Consider the following 17,420-nt stretch of genomic DNA (forward strand, 5'->3'; position numbering starts at 1 on the left):
CCGCCGCGCGTCCACTCCCATCCCCCACCCGAGCCCGCGTCTCGGGTTCGACTTTGCCCGGGAGTCACTATGAGACCCTGCGGGGACTCGTTTCAGGTCATCTGAACTCCCACCCCATGTGCAGCTCGGGATGGGAGGGGGCTGCAGCCCCGAGGGAAGAGGACCCGTGTGGGCCGGGCCCCTGGGAGTTTGCCCGTCCCAGCTGTGGCCTCCTTGCAGGTGCCCTGGCCTGAATGGTTCTGACCTATCCCTTGGTCCTGGCCAAAAGCCCTTTTGGTCCCAGGCCACCTGGGGCCCAGCCACCTCCCTGATCCCTGCTAGAAGCCTGGGACTGAGCTTGTCACCGTTGATCTTAGGAGAGACCAAGCCTAAACCAAGGGACTTCTGACCCAGGGGTGAGGAAACGGAGCAGGGCTTCCATACCCAGTGGAGGTGACAGCGGGCTTTGGCGGCATGGCACCCTGCTCACTGGTTTTCCCAGGCGCCTCCATAGCCAGGTGTTAGGAAGGGGTGTGTCCGGCTGCCAGATGGTGGAGCTAACTACAAGCTCCCTTCCCTGCCTGCTGTGTAGACCAGGGAACTGAGGCCCACAGGGGCTGTCCCACTCCAGGCCACTGGTGGAGGAAAGCTACTAGCTTCCACCCAGGTTTGCAGAGCTAGCCTGCTGTGGGTAGAGGAACACCAGGCAGGCACTGTCACCTACCAGAGACACAGGCCCCAGGCGGGCTCAGGGGGAACTTTGGGTGAGCACGTGCTCCCTTGCAGAGGGCTAGAGAGGAGAGAGAGCTTCCGGCTGTTCTGCCTAGGTCCTGGCTTAGGCAGCATTTGCATTGCCCATGAGACTTCCCCGGGGTGCCTGAGGCTCAATCCTTCTGGTGGGGCACATGGTGAATGGTGAGCATCTGTGTGGTGTGTTGAGGAGCCTGCCCTGGCTCCTGGCACTGAGGTTGGTCCTGACCTGTCCCTCCTCAGCCTGGCACAGGAGCTAGGCAAGTGTGGAACAAGAGTGAGATGAGGACGGGCAAGGTGGGAGCCCCATCTCCCCTGGAAGCACCATGCAGCCTCAGCAGGAAAGTGTCAAAAGACTGGGGACACCATGGGGCCCATCTCCGCTCCCTGTCCCCTGGGTGTCCCATTGTCTGTCTTGGTATGACCACAGCAGGAAGGTGCAGAGGCAGCAGAACGGAGGTTGGTGGTACAGCCAGAGCTTCAGGCTCCCTAGAGGCTGTGAGCCATTTCTGGGCCCCTTGGAGCTGCCTGTGGTTCTGTCCTGCTCAGGCCCCATCCCTAGCATGTACAGTGCAGGTGCCCAGATGTCCAGGGCCTGGGAGGCTCCAGCACACAGCCCCATCCCCAGCCCTAACCTCTGTTCCAGCCAGAGAGGCTGGGGCTGCGGCTGGGGCTGGGCCCTGACTTTGGTAGGTGCTTCTTCACCAACAGTGAGCTGCAGGGATATGGCCCAGGGTCCCCCAGCCTCTGGCTAGCACTGTACAGGGTGTGTTTTTAACTTGGGGAGGTTTTTACCTTCCTGCTTCTTAGAAGTGGTTGCTTCTCTCTCTGCCTTGGGCCAAGGGCAAGAAAAGAGGTGAAGCCGATTCCTATTCCCTGCATCATTAAAGGAGTACTGGGTTCCAAGAGGCTGAGCCACATGGGATGACTCAGAACAAATGTTGGTGAAGGGGTGGAGTACAGCCTCCCCCAAACCAATATAGGCAGGGGCCCCGGATCCACTCACTGCTCTCCCCAAACCCCATATGGTCTGATGAGGCAGGACTGCCTTGGGTCCAGTTCAAGCTCCATCTTTGGGGTTTTTTGTTTGTTTTGAGATAGAGTCTCACTGTGTGGTCTAGGCTGGCCTTGAACTTGTGGCAATCCTCCTGCCTCAGCCTCTTGAATCCTGGGATTATAGGCATGAGCCACCACACTGGATTTAAGGGGTCCATTCGTGGAGGGATTTCAAAGCCTTGACAGTAACCCTCAAAGAACAGCAGTGTAGGTGTTGAACTTAAGAAAGAAAGGAGGAAAAGGGGAAAAAATGAGAGCAAAGACCACCTGTCATGTAAAGGTGCAAGATCCCAATAATGATTGTAACTGTACTGTATACCTAAAATGTACCAATACACTCAATAAAAGAAAAAAAAAAGAAAGATAGGAGGGACAGATCCTCGTGTGTGAGGGGCTATCCCACGGCAGAAACATCCTAGACCTCTGCGCCAGAGGTGGGAGCTTCTGAGACCCAGTCTTAACTTATTCTAAGAAAATTGTGTGTGTTCTGATTTTCTTAATTTAGAAGATAACAAAGTGGCTATAGAAAATTTAGAAAACAGAACAGAAATTATGCACTGTCTCTTCACCAGGCATTTTGGCATCCCTTTGCCCGAGTGCCTCTTCCGCCACTGTTCCCGTCCGAGAATGTGAGCCACATAGCTTCTTCATTCATCACCATGTCCTGGGCACTTCCTCCTGGCGACACCTGGTCTGAGTAGCTGTTTCCTAGGAGATCCTGTGTCTTCCCATCCCTCTGCCACCACCACTTCACCCAGACCCTCTGACTGCACCTGTGCATGTCCCATCTGTCACTGTTGTGGTGGCTGTTACTACAAGTCCCATGTTGCTAGGATTAAGCAGGCAATTTGGCACTCAAACCACACGGGTCCAGGGCCTTGCTCACCGTGATATAGGCTGGGGTAGCAAGACGCTGGATGCTCACTGCTTTCTGCTTCAGAGTTTCTCAGAGTCATGACAGGACAGGACAGTTGTGCTAACTCACAAGGGCCTCTTCCGTGTGGGTTAGCATGCTGGAGCAATCCCAGGCTACCTCAGCCATGGGATGACCCCTGAGCTGTGGCCCAGGTCACCTGATGGCTCACCCAGCCAGGAGGTGGTCCCAGCCCAGGAACCCCCTGAAAGCCCCTGGCCTGAGACTCTGGGTCTCCATGGCCAGTTCCCTACCCCACCTCCTTGCCTGCCTCACTGATTGGCTGGCTCAGCGTAGAGCTGGCCTTGGCAAGATGGGCCTCCCCCTTTGGTGTCCAGGACCTGACCCCACCCATTCCCCTTCCGGTCTTCCAGCCTTGGAGCTGAGAAGAGGCCTCTTCTCTGGTTGCCTGGCCACCTCTGGCCTTAGGTTCTCCAAGGCTGGCCCAGCCTGGCAGTCTCTGTGAAAATAGAGGCCTCCTTAGCCTGAGACTTGGGCAGGTGTCCTGAGCTCCAGTGTAAGGACAGCTAGATCAGCATGATTTCCCATCATTCCTGGTGGCCAGGAAGGGGAAAAAGTAAGGGTTGGGCCAGAGATTTAGCTCAGTGGTTCCCCAAGCACAAGGTTCTGACTTTGATCCCCAGTACCAAAAAAACAAAAAAAAAAAGTAAGGGTGGAGTGGGGGGGCTTCAAGGGCCTCCCAGCTGCATGTTGGAAGGACACTCAGTGGGTCCTCAAAGTCCTGGGAACTCGTGTTGGAATCACTCTCTCTGGCAGATGCTGCCCAGGTCTGACCTGACTACCACTGTGACACATCTTACTTCACTTGTTCTGCTTCCCTGCAGACTGGGGTGACAAGGCGGACACTCTTTGGGCCCAAGAGCTGTAGCTCCAGATCACCCTGGTGGCAGGGAGCCTTCCCTAGGTGGACCATTCCATTCAGAGAGTTTCAGGCATTCAACCTCATACCCTGGCTGCCAGACTTCTCCCATTCCCTGGGCTTGGCACAAGGGAAGTGGGCATTACAACTGCCCTCCTGTCCCTCCACTCTGGCCAAGATGAGGTCACAGGGTGGGGTCCTCCCCAAGATGTTGGTCTGGCTGGGGCGAGCTCTTTGGGTGTTTCTCGGTACCTCCCCCCTCCACCCCCTGTCCTTGGTTGGGGACAGGATGGGTGGAGAAGCAGGCAGCCCCCAGCACCCAGCAGGGAGCACTACCTCCCTTCTCCTCCCCTGTGGGTCCCTTCATCCAAGGACTTGAAATAGAATCCACTAAGTAATGATTAAAGTCAAATTCAGACCTAAAAATAAAAGAGCTAGAGAAGGAAGAGCTGGTGTGCTCCCTGCATGACTGAGGGGGGATGCAAGCAGAGAGGGAGGCTCCAGGTGCTCCCCATGGCCGGGAGTGCCCTGTAGATTAGGGGTGCTTTTCCATCAGGTGGGATGCAGCCCTCTGCACCCATTGTTGTACCAACCTCGAGCACTCTGGCAGGACCAGATAGTGAATTCCACTTCTTCCACGGGAAAACTGAGTCCCAGGGGATGAAGTGGTTTGTCTGACAGCTGAATACATGGGAGCTCCCCTCAGTGGCAGGCTGGAGGCCCCCACGCAGCCCAGCCCACTCTTCCTGGTGCTCAGTTTCTCTTCCTGGTTCTAAGGCACAGCGATGAAGGCAGCTTCTCGTCACACTCGCACTGTGTGCACCCTTCAACTGACCGCAGCTTCCCCCGCCTTCCCTCCCCTCCCCTTCTGTGGTCTGCAGCAGAGACAGAGGAGGCGGCATGCACCCCCGGCTTGCCTGCTCTGTGTGGTTGGAAGCCTTGGAGTGCTATCACCTGGGACCCCTTGTTGCATGGGTGGCCTGATTGTCCATACTGCTGGGAGCCGGGAGGGGGGATGAGCCTGCTGCAGGCCTTGGAGAATCCAGCTCTAGGGTGTCAGGGAGGCCTTCAGTTCCCACTTCCTGGCAGCTCAGAAGCTGGAGATCTGCATGGGCCGGAGCTGCCTGGAGGACTTCCTGGAGGGAGGGTAAGGGCCTGTGAAAATCAAGAAATGCTTGAGGGAGAGACAGTCTGGGGACAGAGGTCCCTGACTAGAGCTTCTGACTTCTCTAATTGCTGTGAGGCCCTGCTTCTAACCTCTTTGTGTAAGCCTCGGGTATGCAAATATCCATTTACTTCCTGGAGCAAGAGGACCAAGCTCTGGGCAGCCCCTAACCCACCCTCCACCTGCCTGTTTTCAGGGTGTCATCTGTCCTGCCCAAGGGAAAGTTGGAGGAAAGGCCTCCTGGCCAAAGTTCAGACATATCTGTGCTTAGGCCTCCCTGGAGGCCAGGTGGGTCACTAGGCTGTCGCCCACATACTCTTTCTTTCTTTTTTTTTTTTTGTACCAGAAGTGAACTCAGGACCTTGCGCTTGCAAGGCAGGTAGCAGCACCACTGAGCTAAATACCCAGTCTACCCACATACTTTTTTCACAGTCAATCTTGTGTGGAGGGTGGGTGTGGATGACCCTTCTGTCCCTGCAAGGGGATGGCAAGTGTGCTTGTCCATGTGTTGGACCAGGTAGCCTTCCCTCCTGAGCTGTGAGCTCTTCAAGTCTCATTTCTTAAATGAGCCCAGAAATCCAAGGACCAAAGTTCTAGACAGAGCCAGCGCTCAGGAGTCTGAAGCAGGAGGATCACCACAAGTTCAAGACCAGCCTGGGCTACTTGAGTCAAGGCCACCCTGGACTACATAGCCAGACTCTTAATCACCCCTGCCCCCCAAAAAACGTTTAGACTAAGCCTGAGACCTCTTGGGCTGTCTCTTCTGACCCTCCTGCATGGCCCTGGCCAAGGGGGGCTCCTGACAGACTGCTCAGGGAGTGGGAAAGGCAGGTGGGCCTCTGGGCCTCAGTCCTCCCCTTTTACCCCTCCTGTAACTTGGGACTTGGGGATGAGGGCTAAGAACTCTGCAGGACTTTGTGGGTTTGGGGAGGTTGGGATGAGTGGCAACATGTAAATGTAGGCAAATGAAGTTGCAAAGACCATAGCTTGTGCTGGGGGGTGGGGAGCAGAGGCCTGGGTTAGGGCCCTGGGGAGGCCCAGTCCCAATTGCCCAGTGCTGTGGGTAATTAGGCTCCTGAGCGGTAATTAGAAGCCTTTCTGGGCCAGGAGTGGCAGCCTCCAGCTGCTGGAGCTGGGAAGAGGCTCCCCATTAGCCTCCTCTAACCCAGCCCCCACTTCTTACTCCCAAACCGCTAGACAGGATTTCCGGTACCACTGAGCCCTGGGGGGCAGAACAGAAGCCTGAGTGAGTTACTATCATTTGGTTTTTCATTAGTTCTGGGTTCTGAAGGTTGGGGCAGAGGCTTAGAGCAGCAGGCATAGGGACCACAGCCAGGCATCCTTCCAGTCCTCACCCTCAGGGCCTTAGGCACCTGCAGGGGTCTTGTGCTGACTCCACTGGAGCCAGCAGGACCCGCCCCCACACACACACCATGTGTCAGGCACTGTCACTGTGCTGTCAGCAGGATGTCCTCTGCAGATCCAGGGGTGGGGTTGCTGTTATTGCTGCCAAACCTGCCCAGCTGCTGGCAGAGGCCCGCCCTGCTCAGTGCCCAAGTCTGAAATTCAATTCTGCCTATGTCTGCCCTGTGACCTGTCGGAAACTTCCGGCTCAGAGCCCTCTTGGGCCACCACTCTGCATATTATACAGCCTTCATTAACTCTCTCTAGACCTTGCCCTGGGCCTGTTCTAGGGCACCCCTCTCCCAGTTGCTTTCCCCTGAAATCCCTCTGGGTCCCCTCCCCCTTCTGCTGGAGCTTTCCTGAATGACCTTTGTCTCTTTCTGGTTGTGGGTGCTGGAGATCAAACCCAGGGCCCAGGCATGCTAAGCAGGCGCCACCTTCTCAACCCTCTGCCCAATCTTCTGAGCTCACGATGGTCAGGCTGTGGTTGGGCAAACAGGAGCTACCTGCATCCTGTTTGGGTGTCCAGCACCTGGCCCTAGGCCTGGGCTCTAAGGAGGCTCGGGAGCCCAGTGCTTTGGTCCCTAAGCCTGAGACCTCCTGGGCTGTCTCTCCTGTCCCTCCTGCATGGCTCTGGCCAAGGAGGGCTCCTGACAGACTGCTCAGGGAGTGAGAAGGCAGAGAGGGCCTTCCGCCTGCCCTTCATGTTTCCCCCACCCCCAGAGGGTCCAGCTGGGTTCTGGGGCAGGACCAGCGTCCCTCGGGACCATGGCCCCTGGTCCCCCCAGATCTCTGTGCACTTCCCTTTTCAGTGGTATTTTTAGCTGGCTGTAAACAGTCACTGAAAGCTCCCATGCCCCAGGAGGCAGTGCTGCTTGGTGAGGGGGGCAGGGCAGGAGCCCCTTGACCTCCCCTGGCCTCCACACGTGTCTGGCACTGAGGGTCTCCATCTCCAGCTGCCCACAGGAAAGGGGACAGGGCAGTTGGGGAGCTTCTAGGCTCCCATTCCCCTTTTAGTCCCCCTCCCAACAGTCGGGGCTCCCAAGAAAGGCCTGCCTGAGGCCGCGGCCACTGACCTCAGCACTCAGGCACAATGCCCGGCCTGTTCCCGGGACCCTAGCACAAGGGCTGCTGGGAGCAGCATTTGGGGCAGGAAGTCAGGGTGAAGCATCAGCCGTGCCACATCTCAAGCCCCTGTCCTCCACCCCTGTGGGGGTGGGTGACAGCTGCTATCCCTTTGGGGTTAAATATAGTTCCTTTGGCTACAGCTCTCAGTATGGTATAGCCAGCCTGGCCTCCCCCTTTATCCATGCACCCATTCACCCATCCATTCATGCAGTTCTCTTTACCGAGCAGCTACTCAGGCCCAGCCCAATCTAGGGGGTGGGTGCAGACATGAGTCAGACCCTAGCTGTCCCCTGTGGAGCTCCCAGCTCCTGCTCTGCCCTAAACCACAGGCCAAGGTTGCTGGAGGCCCTGGAGACTCAGAACCAAGGAAGATTCCTGGCAAATGCAACTTATTTTCCATTTTAGTTTTAGGGAAAGGTACTAGACACGTGGGGCTTTAAAAACTGATGAATGTAACTGTATTGTATACCTAAAATGTACCAATAAAGAAAAAAGGGGGAAAAACCCTAAAAGAACAATATAGCAAATATGGAATAAAAGTAGGCTTTCCTGGAGCATGGTCCCACTCTCTCCCATCCTAAAGGCAACCTTAGTTACCATTTTCCTATGTCTGTCCAAAGATACTTGAGGCAAATGTAAGTTTAGACTGTGTTATATAACTCCTTTCTCTTTTTGGTTTTTGGTTTTGTTTTTGTTTTTTGTACCAGGGATTGAACTCAGGACCTTGCACTTGCCACTGAACTAAATCCCCAGCCCTCTTTCTGGTTTTTTTGAGACAGGGTCTCACTATGTATTTCAGGCTGGCTTTGAACTCACTGTGTAGCCCAGGCTGGCCTCAAACTCATGGTGATCCCCCTGCCTCAGCCACCTGAGTGCTGGGATCACAGACGTGTGCATCTCCTTTTAAAACATGCCCTTGTAGTACACCGTAGGTGGTATACACCTGGCTGCTTCCACAGCCTTTGGTTTTGAGTGTGTCAAACCTTTTAAAAAGCTGATATGATGGTATGATCAGTATTTATATATTTATCAGTCAGATTTGCCAGTTCTTTCTGCCATTCTCTCCTCTTATCTATACAGATGTAGGTATGTTTATGCCATTCTTTGCTGGTTTGTGTGCTGGTTGTAAATATCATCTTTCCCTCTTGACAACTTTGTGTGTATCTTTTACAAAATTGTACTCAAGGGCCAAGGATTTAGCTAGTAGTGCCATGCCTGCCTGGCAAGTACAAGGTCCTGAATTCAACTCCTGGTTAAAAAAAAAAATTACACTCAAGAAAATTTACATTAGTTTCTTATTATCTATTTTTCCATTTTCCCAGTTGTGCCCAAATGATTATTAGAGCACTGTCACCCCCCATACAGAATCCAATTCAGGATCACTCATTGAATCTTGTTGTGATTTTTTAGTGTCCAATTTAATCTAGAACATCCTCTAGTGTGTGTGTGTGTGTGTGTGTGTGTGTGTGTGTGTGTGTGTGTGTTTTGTTCTCTTTGTGACATTGGCATCCAGAGTCCAGGCCACCTATTTAAGAACTGTCCAGGGCTGGGGATAAAAAACTGTCTGATTGGAGTCAGGTTAATGCCTCTAGCAAGAATACCACCCAGAAGAGGCTGTGTCCCCCTTCAGAACATAGTGACAGGAGGTACCTAGTATCTGCTTGATTTTTTTTTACTTTTGCAGTACACCTGTACTGGGGATTGAACCAGGGGCTTTGCACTGAGCTACATCCCCAGACCTTTTAAAATTTAGAAGCAGGGGATTTAGCTCAGTGGTTCCACTGCCTGCCTCACAAGTACAAGGTCCCGAGTTCGATCCCCGGTACCAAAAAAACAAACAAAAAATTTAGAAACAGGGTCTTGCCAAGTTGCTAAATTACCCAGACTGGGCTCAAACTCCTAATTCTTCTGCCTCAGCCTCCTTGGTGCTGGGATTTCAGGCATGTGTCACTTTGTTTGCATGCTTATTGGTGATGCTTAACTTAATTTGCTTGCTTGGTTAAGGCATCCCCCAGCTCTCCCTAATGTGAAGGTCCTTTTCCTCTTTCTGGTTAATCTGTGGGGTGATGCTTGGAAGCTAAGTCTCGTCCTGTGTCCATGGCTTTTCTCCATGCTGTCACCCGGTGCTCCGCCGGGTCACTTACTCTGTCTCAAGGAGTGCTCCAGGTCCACACTAGGGATCTGGCCCCCTCACACCTGGAGCTGTGCAGTTCCTTTTTGGGGACAACTGGTGGTTTGCTCCCCGTTACTGGACCTAAAGGTTGTGTCCCCATCTCTTGCTCCTATGATGCCACTGCGGAGATTGTCCTGCTGCATTGTTCCCAGCTGCACCCCCGAGGCTCAGTAGACTTCTCAGGAAACGGACAAGGAATGGAGAGGGAGGGAGGCTGCCAGGGGGTGTGTGTCCCGGGAACAGTGCATAGGAAGTAGGTCTGGCTGCGGTGCTGGAAGCGGCCGAGTGGTTTTACCTAGGTTGTACAACATGTTGGTAGTAGAGCCAGCTCCAAGACTCAGAGCCCCCCATCTAGGACAGTGTTCCTGCCTGCCTCTGGCAAAGCCTCTCGAGCTCCCCCAGATCCTCATCTGCAGAATGGGGATAATAACAGCCTCCTGTCCCCAAGTTGGTAAGATTGGATGAGCTGTGATGTGCCAAGGACAGGGCCTGGCACCGAATTCGTGCTCAGAAAACAGGGCCTGTTATTATTTTTTATTATTATCCTCAAGGCAGTGGGGAGGCGGCAGCAGCAGCTGCAGGCCTGGCTGAGTGTTTGCAAACTGACAGCTGGAGGGTGACTAACTGCGCAGCCTCCACGCCCCCCTGCCATGGCAGCAAGTGTGCTCTGAATTGGGGAAACAGAGAGGTGTCGGGTGTGGAGCGCTGGTGGCTGAGCCAGCCATAGGAGCACCCCAACTCCAGCTCAGAATATCTTACCTAACTTGCTGTGAGTCCTTGGGCAAGCCATTCAACCTCTCATGCCTGTTTCCATGTCTTGCCTGTAAAGTAGGGAGAAGAGAGTTCGCAGCGCCCCCACCACCACCATGGCATGCGTTCAGGCCGTGGCTCTTTAGGCCTTGGTGCCAGTATCTGGACCACAGGGCATCAGTGATGCAGGAAGGGCCGGGTGTTGGAGGGGTGGGGGGTGCCGGACACTCCAAGCTCGGGTCTCACTCTACTCCCTCCCACCTGCCTTCAGGGTGTCCCTGGCCCATTTCAGGGTGAGGGCTGTGGAGCTCAGAGTGGAGCCATCATCCTGAGTGGTGCAAAGCCAGGTGCCACCCCAGCTGCCTGTCTGCAGAGCCAGGGTTCAGCCTGGAGCAGGTGGTGTCCTGCTTCCTGCTCCCTAGCTCCTGCTGAGCTGTGAGAGCCCATACTCCTGGCTGAAGCCCCCAGAGTACAACCCTAGCCCCCTACATTGGCTTTGGAAGCCCCCTGCTACCCTGCCAGCCCTATGCATAACCCACACCACAGGCAAGAAGGTGCTCAGGGTGGCCTGAGGAACTTGGGGCCACAGAGCTCCGGTGAACACCTGTCCTGCCTGCCCTCACCACTGGCGCTGCCTCAGCCGGGTTCTGGGCTGTGCCTTGTGTCTGTCCCATGCCAGCCGCCTGTACTCTGCCTTCCGAAGCACACCCAGCCTTCAGGGCTTAGCTCTGATGCCCCACCCCCACCCAACAGTTACATTACACCACTGCCAGCCGAGGGCTGGTGGTGGCACATGTGACCGCCACCTGGCAGCCAGAGCTCATCTGTCCTATTTGTTTGTCCTGTGTGCTTGTTTGTTTGTTTGTTTTGAGACAGGTTCTCACTATGTAGTTGAGACTGACCTGGAACTCACTATGTAGCCCAGGCTGGTCTTGAACTCACAGCGATCCTCCCGCCTCAGTCTCCCAAGTGCTGGGATTACAGGCATGCACACCACACCTGGCTCATCTGTCCTATTGAGGAGCCTCCCATTGAGGCTTGGGGGTCTCTGTTCTGACTTAGTGGACCCCAGAGAGGCCTGGACTGGCTCTGCCTGGGTCCTTTCCTGAGAAGGGACAGCAGTCCCAGCCCTCTGCTTCCTCCCTGAGGCTAATCGGCATCCAAGCCACATTTGGGACACTGGTGGTGGCGGTACAATGATGGAGGGACCCCGGCTTGCTCCTCCTGGCCATGGGCAGTATGGGTGAGCAGCGCCTCAGGGAATTACCTTTATTGACCTAAGCACAACGGAGAAGCACACCAGTCGTTTGGATGCAGCTCCAGGCAGTGTACCCACCCTGGGGCTGGGCCCATACAATCCAGATAACCAATCCCTGGGGTTGCCTCGTGCCTCTTCTGGTCTCCCCTCCTGAAGGCACCACGTGCATCACGCAGTCTTTGTTCTTTTTGTGTCTGTCTTTATGGACGTCAGATTCATCAGGGCTGCTCGGTAGCTGCAGGGTTGGTGCTTGCCACTGCACAGCACCCCCTTTCATGACTGCCCTGCGTATGTCCCTTTTGCTCTTGGACACTCAAGCCATCCCCGGTTGAGGATGGTGCTGCTGTGTGCCCGTGCCTGCCCCGGCGAACATGGGCCCTGTGCCTCGTGGGTGTGCCCTGAGAACTGGCTTCAGAGGTGTTGCCAGGAGAACTTTTATGGGGGAACCTACCTGTGTGGCCTGTGGAGCACAGGGGACTTCCCGGTGGCACGGAACCTCCCCATTCTCAGCACAGCACAGGGCTGGGGCTCATGGTGGTAGCTGTACTGCCATTGCCCCTCCAGGACTCCTTTGCTCCTCCTGGTCATTCTGTCCAGCTTGTAAGGCCCCCCTGGATTTAGGGTTGGTGGCAGCCCACTGCTGGCGTCCTCAGCCGTCATGCCCCTGCTTGAGACTGGAGAAGATGAAGATGGGCCCTGGATCAGGGAAGGCCATCTCTTCCTGCTCTCCTCAATTTCTTCTCCCCACAGCTCTAATGGTACCAAGTGACAGATCGGCCTTCCTGTGACACGGAGACACGAGATCTCCTGAGAAGATGTCGGCAATACAGGTACCACATGGTGGGGTCTAGTAATCTTCGCATTCCCACGTATAAGCAGAGGAGAGATGTGGGCTTAGGTTACCCTGCTCTCCCCCTTTCCCCACCCCACCGTCCCAGGCCAGGCTTTCAATAAAGAAAAATTCCAAGCCCAACATGGTGGTACAAATCTATAATCCCAGTGCACTGGGAGGCTGAGGCAGGAGGGTCACAAATTCAAGCCCAGGTTAGACAATTTAGTAAGACCCTATCTCAAAATAAATAAAAACTTCAGGGCCAGGGATTTAGCTCAGCGATTTGCTTGCCTTGCAAGAATAAGGTCCTGAGTTTGATCCCTGGTAACAAAAAATTAAATTAAAAAATAAAATAAAAAGGGCTGGGGATGTAGCTCCATGTAAAGGCTGTGGATTCTATCCTCAGTATCACACACAGGCACCAAGAAGTAAAGTCTCAGCCTGCATTATCAGGCACAGGTCTGGAGTGGTAGGGGCCTCTCAGCTGGCGGGGACCCGGGGCTCTCAGAGGAGGAGCCTCCTCAGGCTCAGAGGCTGTGAGCTCCAGGGTGTGCAGGCAGGTGGGTGGGGCGGAGCCCAGGATGCACCCTCCCACCTGTCCCCCTCCTGCAGGCCGCCTGGCCATCCGGTACAGAATGTATTGCCAAGTACAACTTCCACGGCACGGCTGAGCAGGACCTTCCCTTCTGCAAAGGAGACGTGCTCACCATTGTGGCCGTCACCAAGGTACTTGGGGACCTTGTTGGCTACCCTGCCCTCCCACCCCTGGGGCTTCTGGGTTGGGTCCCCTGCATTGGGGGGATGGCCCTCAGTATGTGTCTGGGCTGTCACCACCCCCAGGACCCCAACTGGTACAAAGCCAAGAACAAGGTGGGCCGTGAGGGCATCATCCCAGCCAACTACGTCCAGAAGCGGGAGGGCGTGAAGGCAGGCACCAAACTCAGCCTCATGCCGTGAGTGCTATGAGGAGGGGTCCTGGGGTGGGGAAATAGGAACAGGGTGTGGGTGTAGTCCTCCTAGAAGAACCCTGAGGAAGGAGAGGGGAGGCCCCCTGGTGTGCATGTGGGGCTTCCTGAAAGGGATGGGCAGGGCATGGGGTGGAAGAAAAGGACATGGAACAAGTAAGGTCCTAGAATGCCTAGCTGAGCATGTGGGGGCTGTGGGGTGGCCTGAGAGAGAGGGAACAGCTCCAGAAAGCAGAGAGCAGCAGAGGTCCCTGTGACCCTGGGCCCTGCCACCCTCAGCTGGTTCCATGGCAAGATCACCCGGGAGCAGGCCGAGCGGCTCCTGTACCCACCGGAGACGGGCCTGTTCCTGGTTCGGGAGAGCACCAACTACCCTGGAGACTACACACTGTGCGTGAGCTGTGACGGCAAGGTGGAGCACTACCGCATCATGTACCATGCCAGCAAGCTGAGCATCGATGAGGAAGTCTACTTTGAGAACCTCATGCAGCTGGTGGAGGTGAGTGGCAGGCAGGTCCCACTTGGTGATCCTCTGAGGGCTGACCTCAGCCCCCCACAGGAGGGGGATTGGTCCCCTGCTGTACAATGGGACACCAGGATTAGGACCTGAGCCTGCCTTGATCCCAGCTCACTTCCCTCCGGCTGCTCACAGAAGTACATGCCCAGATGTTCGTGTATAGATGTGAGCTGTGCCTGGCATGGCCAGCGCCCCAGGAGCCTCTACCTCCTTGGTGTCTCCCCACCCACTCTTGTGACTGTCTCCTTTAATAGCCTGACCTGGCCTGTGGCTAGAAAAGCTCAGGGTCCCGGGCATGCCTGCCTAGAGTCTGGTGTCATTTCCAAGCCAGGGTGCTGGTAGCAAGAGGCAGGCATCTGTCCAGTAGCTGGGTGTGAGGTGGAACAGAAATGGGGAGCCCTCCAGTCTGGACACCTTCAGTCTGGGTGTGCCTGGCCTCTGCCGCCCTCTGGTGGTCAGACTGAACAGCACCTGCAGGTGCACAGAGGGGTCGCATTCCTGCTGGCTCTGAGCCTGGTGCCCACTCCCCAGCACTACACCACAGATGCAGATGGGCTCTGCACTCGCCTCATCAAACCAAAGGTCATGGAGGGCACAGTGGCAGCCCAGGACGAGTTCTATCGCAGTGAGTGCCCTCACCCTGGCCACCTCCCACCCGGGTCTCCCCAGGGGACCCTAAGACCTCGATGTCATCCCAGCCAGGACCCCACCTGCCAGAGCCCTCACTGAGCCTCCCCACAGGTGGCTGGGCACTCAACTTGAAGGAGCTGAAGCTGCTGCAGACCATTGGGAAGGGGGAGTTCGGAGGTGAGTGACGGGCCTGGCGCTGGGACTGCGGGCTGCAGGGAAGCAGGGAGCAACTCTCCATTTTACCCCCAGACGTGATGCTGGGTGACTACCGGGGCAACAAAGTCGCTGTCAAGTGCATCAAGAATGATGCCACTGCCCAGGCTTTCCTGGCTGAAGCCTCAGTCATGACGTAAGTGGGCAGGGGTGGCTGTCGGTGGCCCCAGCCAAGGCAGGGGACAGGGTGGCCTGGCAGGCTCTGACAGCCCTGTCTACTTCAGGCAACTTCGGCACAGCAACCTGGTGCAGCTCCTAGGAGTCATCGTGGAGGAGAAGGGCGGGCTCTACATTGTCACTGAGTACATGGCCAAGGTGGTCACCTGCCCCAACCTCTCCATGCACTGTGCCCCAGCTTCCCCACCCCACTGAGCTCAAGGTCACCAGGGCCTGGCTTTTCCTTTATTGATGGTGACCTGGGACGAGTCATGTCACCTCTCTGAGCCTGTTTCTAGGTCTACCCCCGAGATTCACAAGGGTTAAGAGATAACCTGTGACTGGGTGTGGTGGTACACATCTGTAATCCCTGCACTAAGGAAATTGAAGCAGGAGGATCAACTTGGAGTTCAGTAGGCTCTGACAGCCCTGTCTACTTCAGGCAACTTCGGCACAGCAACCTGGTGCAGCTCCTAGGAGTCATCGTGGAGGAGAAGGGCGGGCTCTACATTGTCACTGAGTACATGGCCAAGGTGGTCACCTGCCCCAACCTCTCCATGCACTGTGCCCCAGCTTCCCCACCCCACTGAGCTCAAGGTCACCAGGGCCTGGCTTTTCCTTTATTGATGGTGACCTGGGACGAGTCATGTCACCTCTCTGAGCCTGTTTCTAGGTCTACCCCCGAGATTCACAAGGGTTAAGAGATAACCTGTGACTGGGTGTGGTGGTACACATCTGTAATCCCTGCACTAAGGAAATTGAAGCAGGAGGATCAACTTGGAGTTCAGTGCCAGCCTGAGCTACACAGCGAGACCCTTTCTCAAAAAAAAAAGGGGGGGGGTGGCTGGGGATGTAGCTCAGTGGTTCCACCACTTGCCTTACAAGCACAAGGTCCTGAGTTTGATCCCTGGTACCAAAAAACAAAAAAAATAACCAATGATGCTAATCAGTGTCCAGCAGGGGTGGCCTGGCCCTCTCCTTCCTCCCATTTCCCTAGCCCTGAGCCCATGTTCCTGAGGACCATGAGGCTAGTCTGTCTGTCTGTCTGCTGGCCAGGGGAGCCTGGTGGACTACCTGCGGTCTCGGGGCCGGTCGGTGCTGGGCGGAGACTGTCTCCTCAAGTTCTCACTGTGAGTGAACAGCCCTGGGTGGGGAGTCAAGGGGACACCCTGTCCTGCCACAGGAGTCTTGCCTGAGGGTCATGTGACTTGCCTGTCCCCAGAGATGTCTGCGAAGCCATGGAATACCTAGAGGGCAACAACTTTGTGCACCGGGACCTGGCCGCCCGGAATGTGCTGGTGTCAGAGGACAATGTGGCCAAGGTCAGCGACTTCGGCCTCACCAAGGAGGCCTCGAGTACGCAGGACACAGGCAAGCTGCCTGTCAAGTGGACGGCACCTGAGGCCCTGCGAGAGAAGGTGGGGTGTGCCTTCCCTGGGGCTACAAAGTAGTGAGCGAGGGCCTGGGAAACCAGTACCCCTGGGTTTCCGATCTGATGCTCATTCTCCCACCCACACGGCAGAAATTCTCCACCAAGTCCGACGTGTGGAGTTTTGGGATCCTCCTCTGGGAAATCTACTCCTTCGGGCGAGTGCCTTACCCAAGAATTGTGAGTGTGGGCACTGGGGCTGGGACATGGCTGGCACTGTAGGGTTGGCAAGGCATCCAGCCCTTGGGCCACTTCCTGGCCGGGTCTGAGGCAGAGCCAAAGGGGTCCCCTTTGGCTCGAGCCCTGGCTGACTCCCGGCACCCCCGCTGCAGCCCCTGAAAGATGTCGTCCCTCGGGTGGAGAAGGGCTACAAGATGGATGCCCCGGATGGCTGCCCACCTGCTGTCTATGAGGTCATGAAGAACTGCTGGCACCTGGATGCAGCTGCACGCCCCTCCTTCCTGCAGCTCCGAGAGCAACTTGAGCACATCAAGGCCCACGAGCTGCACCTGTGACCATGGGGGGACGGACCCAGAGGCCGGGGACCTGGTGCCCCGCCGCACGCTGGGCCAAGCCGGGACTGAGCCCCAGCGGGCTGGCGGATCTCTCTCTGTCCTTGCCTGTCCCCTCCAGCCCTGGGGCCCTGCCTAGGCCTGGCACCTGCTCTCATGGACCCGCCTGCAGGGCCAAGGGGCCTGAGCCGGATGGAGGCGAGGGGTGGGAGGCAGGGCCCATTGTGGTCAGCCTTCCCCAGCCTCCACCGCTCGCCTCCTTAGAGTTTTATTCCTTTCCTTTTTCGAGATTTTTTTCTGTGTGTTTATTTTTTATTATTTTTCAAGTCAAGGAGAAAGAAAGTACCCAGCCAATGGGCATTTTACAAGAAGTACGAATCTTATTTTTCCTGTCCCGCCCCGAGGGTGGGGGAGCGGCCCTTCTCTAGGGACCCATCGCCACGGCCTTGGCCCCCATTCCGTATTCCGTGTCCCGTGTTGCCTCGGCCGCCCCGTGTTTGCGCTTGACCGTGTCGCACTGTTTGCATGCGCCCGAGGCAGACGTCTGTCAGGGGCTTGATTTCATGTGCCGCTGCCACCGCCACCCACCCGCCGCCCACCTTGTGAGATGGAATCGTAATAAACCACTCCATGAGGACACGGCGCTTTCTCGCCGAGCCTGCCTGTCCCTGCCCTCCCGGTCGTGCCCATGCCATCTTGTCTCCCCCTGT

The 17,420-nt window shown here is 56.0% G+C and overlaps 1 protein-coding gene and 1 long non-coding RNA gene across 2 annotated transcripts; one reads left to right on the top strand and one right to left on the bottom strand.

Annotated features, from left to right (window-relative positions):
* Positions 1-4,690: 4,690 nt before the first annotated feature.
* On the bottom strand, positions 4,691-11,981 carry LOC117283372. Its single transcript, XR_004514342.1, has 3 exons — positions 11,908-11,981; positions 10,208-10,269; positions 4,691-4,733 (listed from the first exon to the last, which is right to left on the bottom strand). It is a non-coding gene; the product is annotated as an uncharacterized LOC117283372 (long non-coding RNA).
* On the top strand, positions 11,865-17,328 carry Csk (C-terminal Src kinase). The gene is made up of 12 exons (XM_010626561.3): positions 11,865-12,286; positions 12,901-13,014; positions 13,129-13,241; positions 13,533-13,752; positions 14,302-14,395; positions 14,512-14,577; positions 14,650-14,749; positions 14,838-14,928; positions 15,826-15,899; positions 15,992-16,187; positions 16,292-16,378; positions 16,531-17,328. Exons 1-12 carry the CDS (start codon positions 12,272-12,274, stop codon positions 16,711-16,713), a joined length of 1,353 nt encoding a protein of 450 aa, XP_010624863.1. The 5' UTR covers positions 11,865-12,271; the 3' UTR covers positions 16,714-17,328.
* The last annotated feature ends 92 nt before the right edge of the window (positions 17,329-17,420 follow it).

Source organism: Fukomys damarensis, unplaced genomic scaffold (assembly GCF_012274545.1).
Source record: "Fukomys damarensis isolate Sample0158 unplaced genomic scaffold, DMR_v1.0_HiC HiC_scaffold_25, whole genome shotgun sequence".
NCBI lineage: Eukaryota > Metazoa > Chordata > Mammalia > Rodentia > Bathyergidae > Fukomys > Fukomys damarensis.

Coding starts and splice junctions, on each gene's coding strand:
- Csk (XM_010626561.3), top strand. Junction 13,242..13,532: donor ACCAAACTCAGCCTCATGCC/GTGAGTGCTATG, acceptor TGCCACCCTCAG/CTGGTTCCATGGCAAGATCA. Junction 16,379..16,530: donor GAGTGCCTTACCCAAGAATT/GTGAGTGTGGGC, acceptor CCCCCGCTGCAG/CCCCTGAAAGATGTCGTCCC.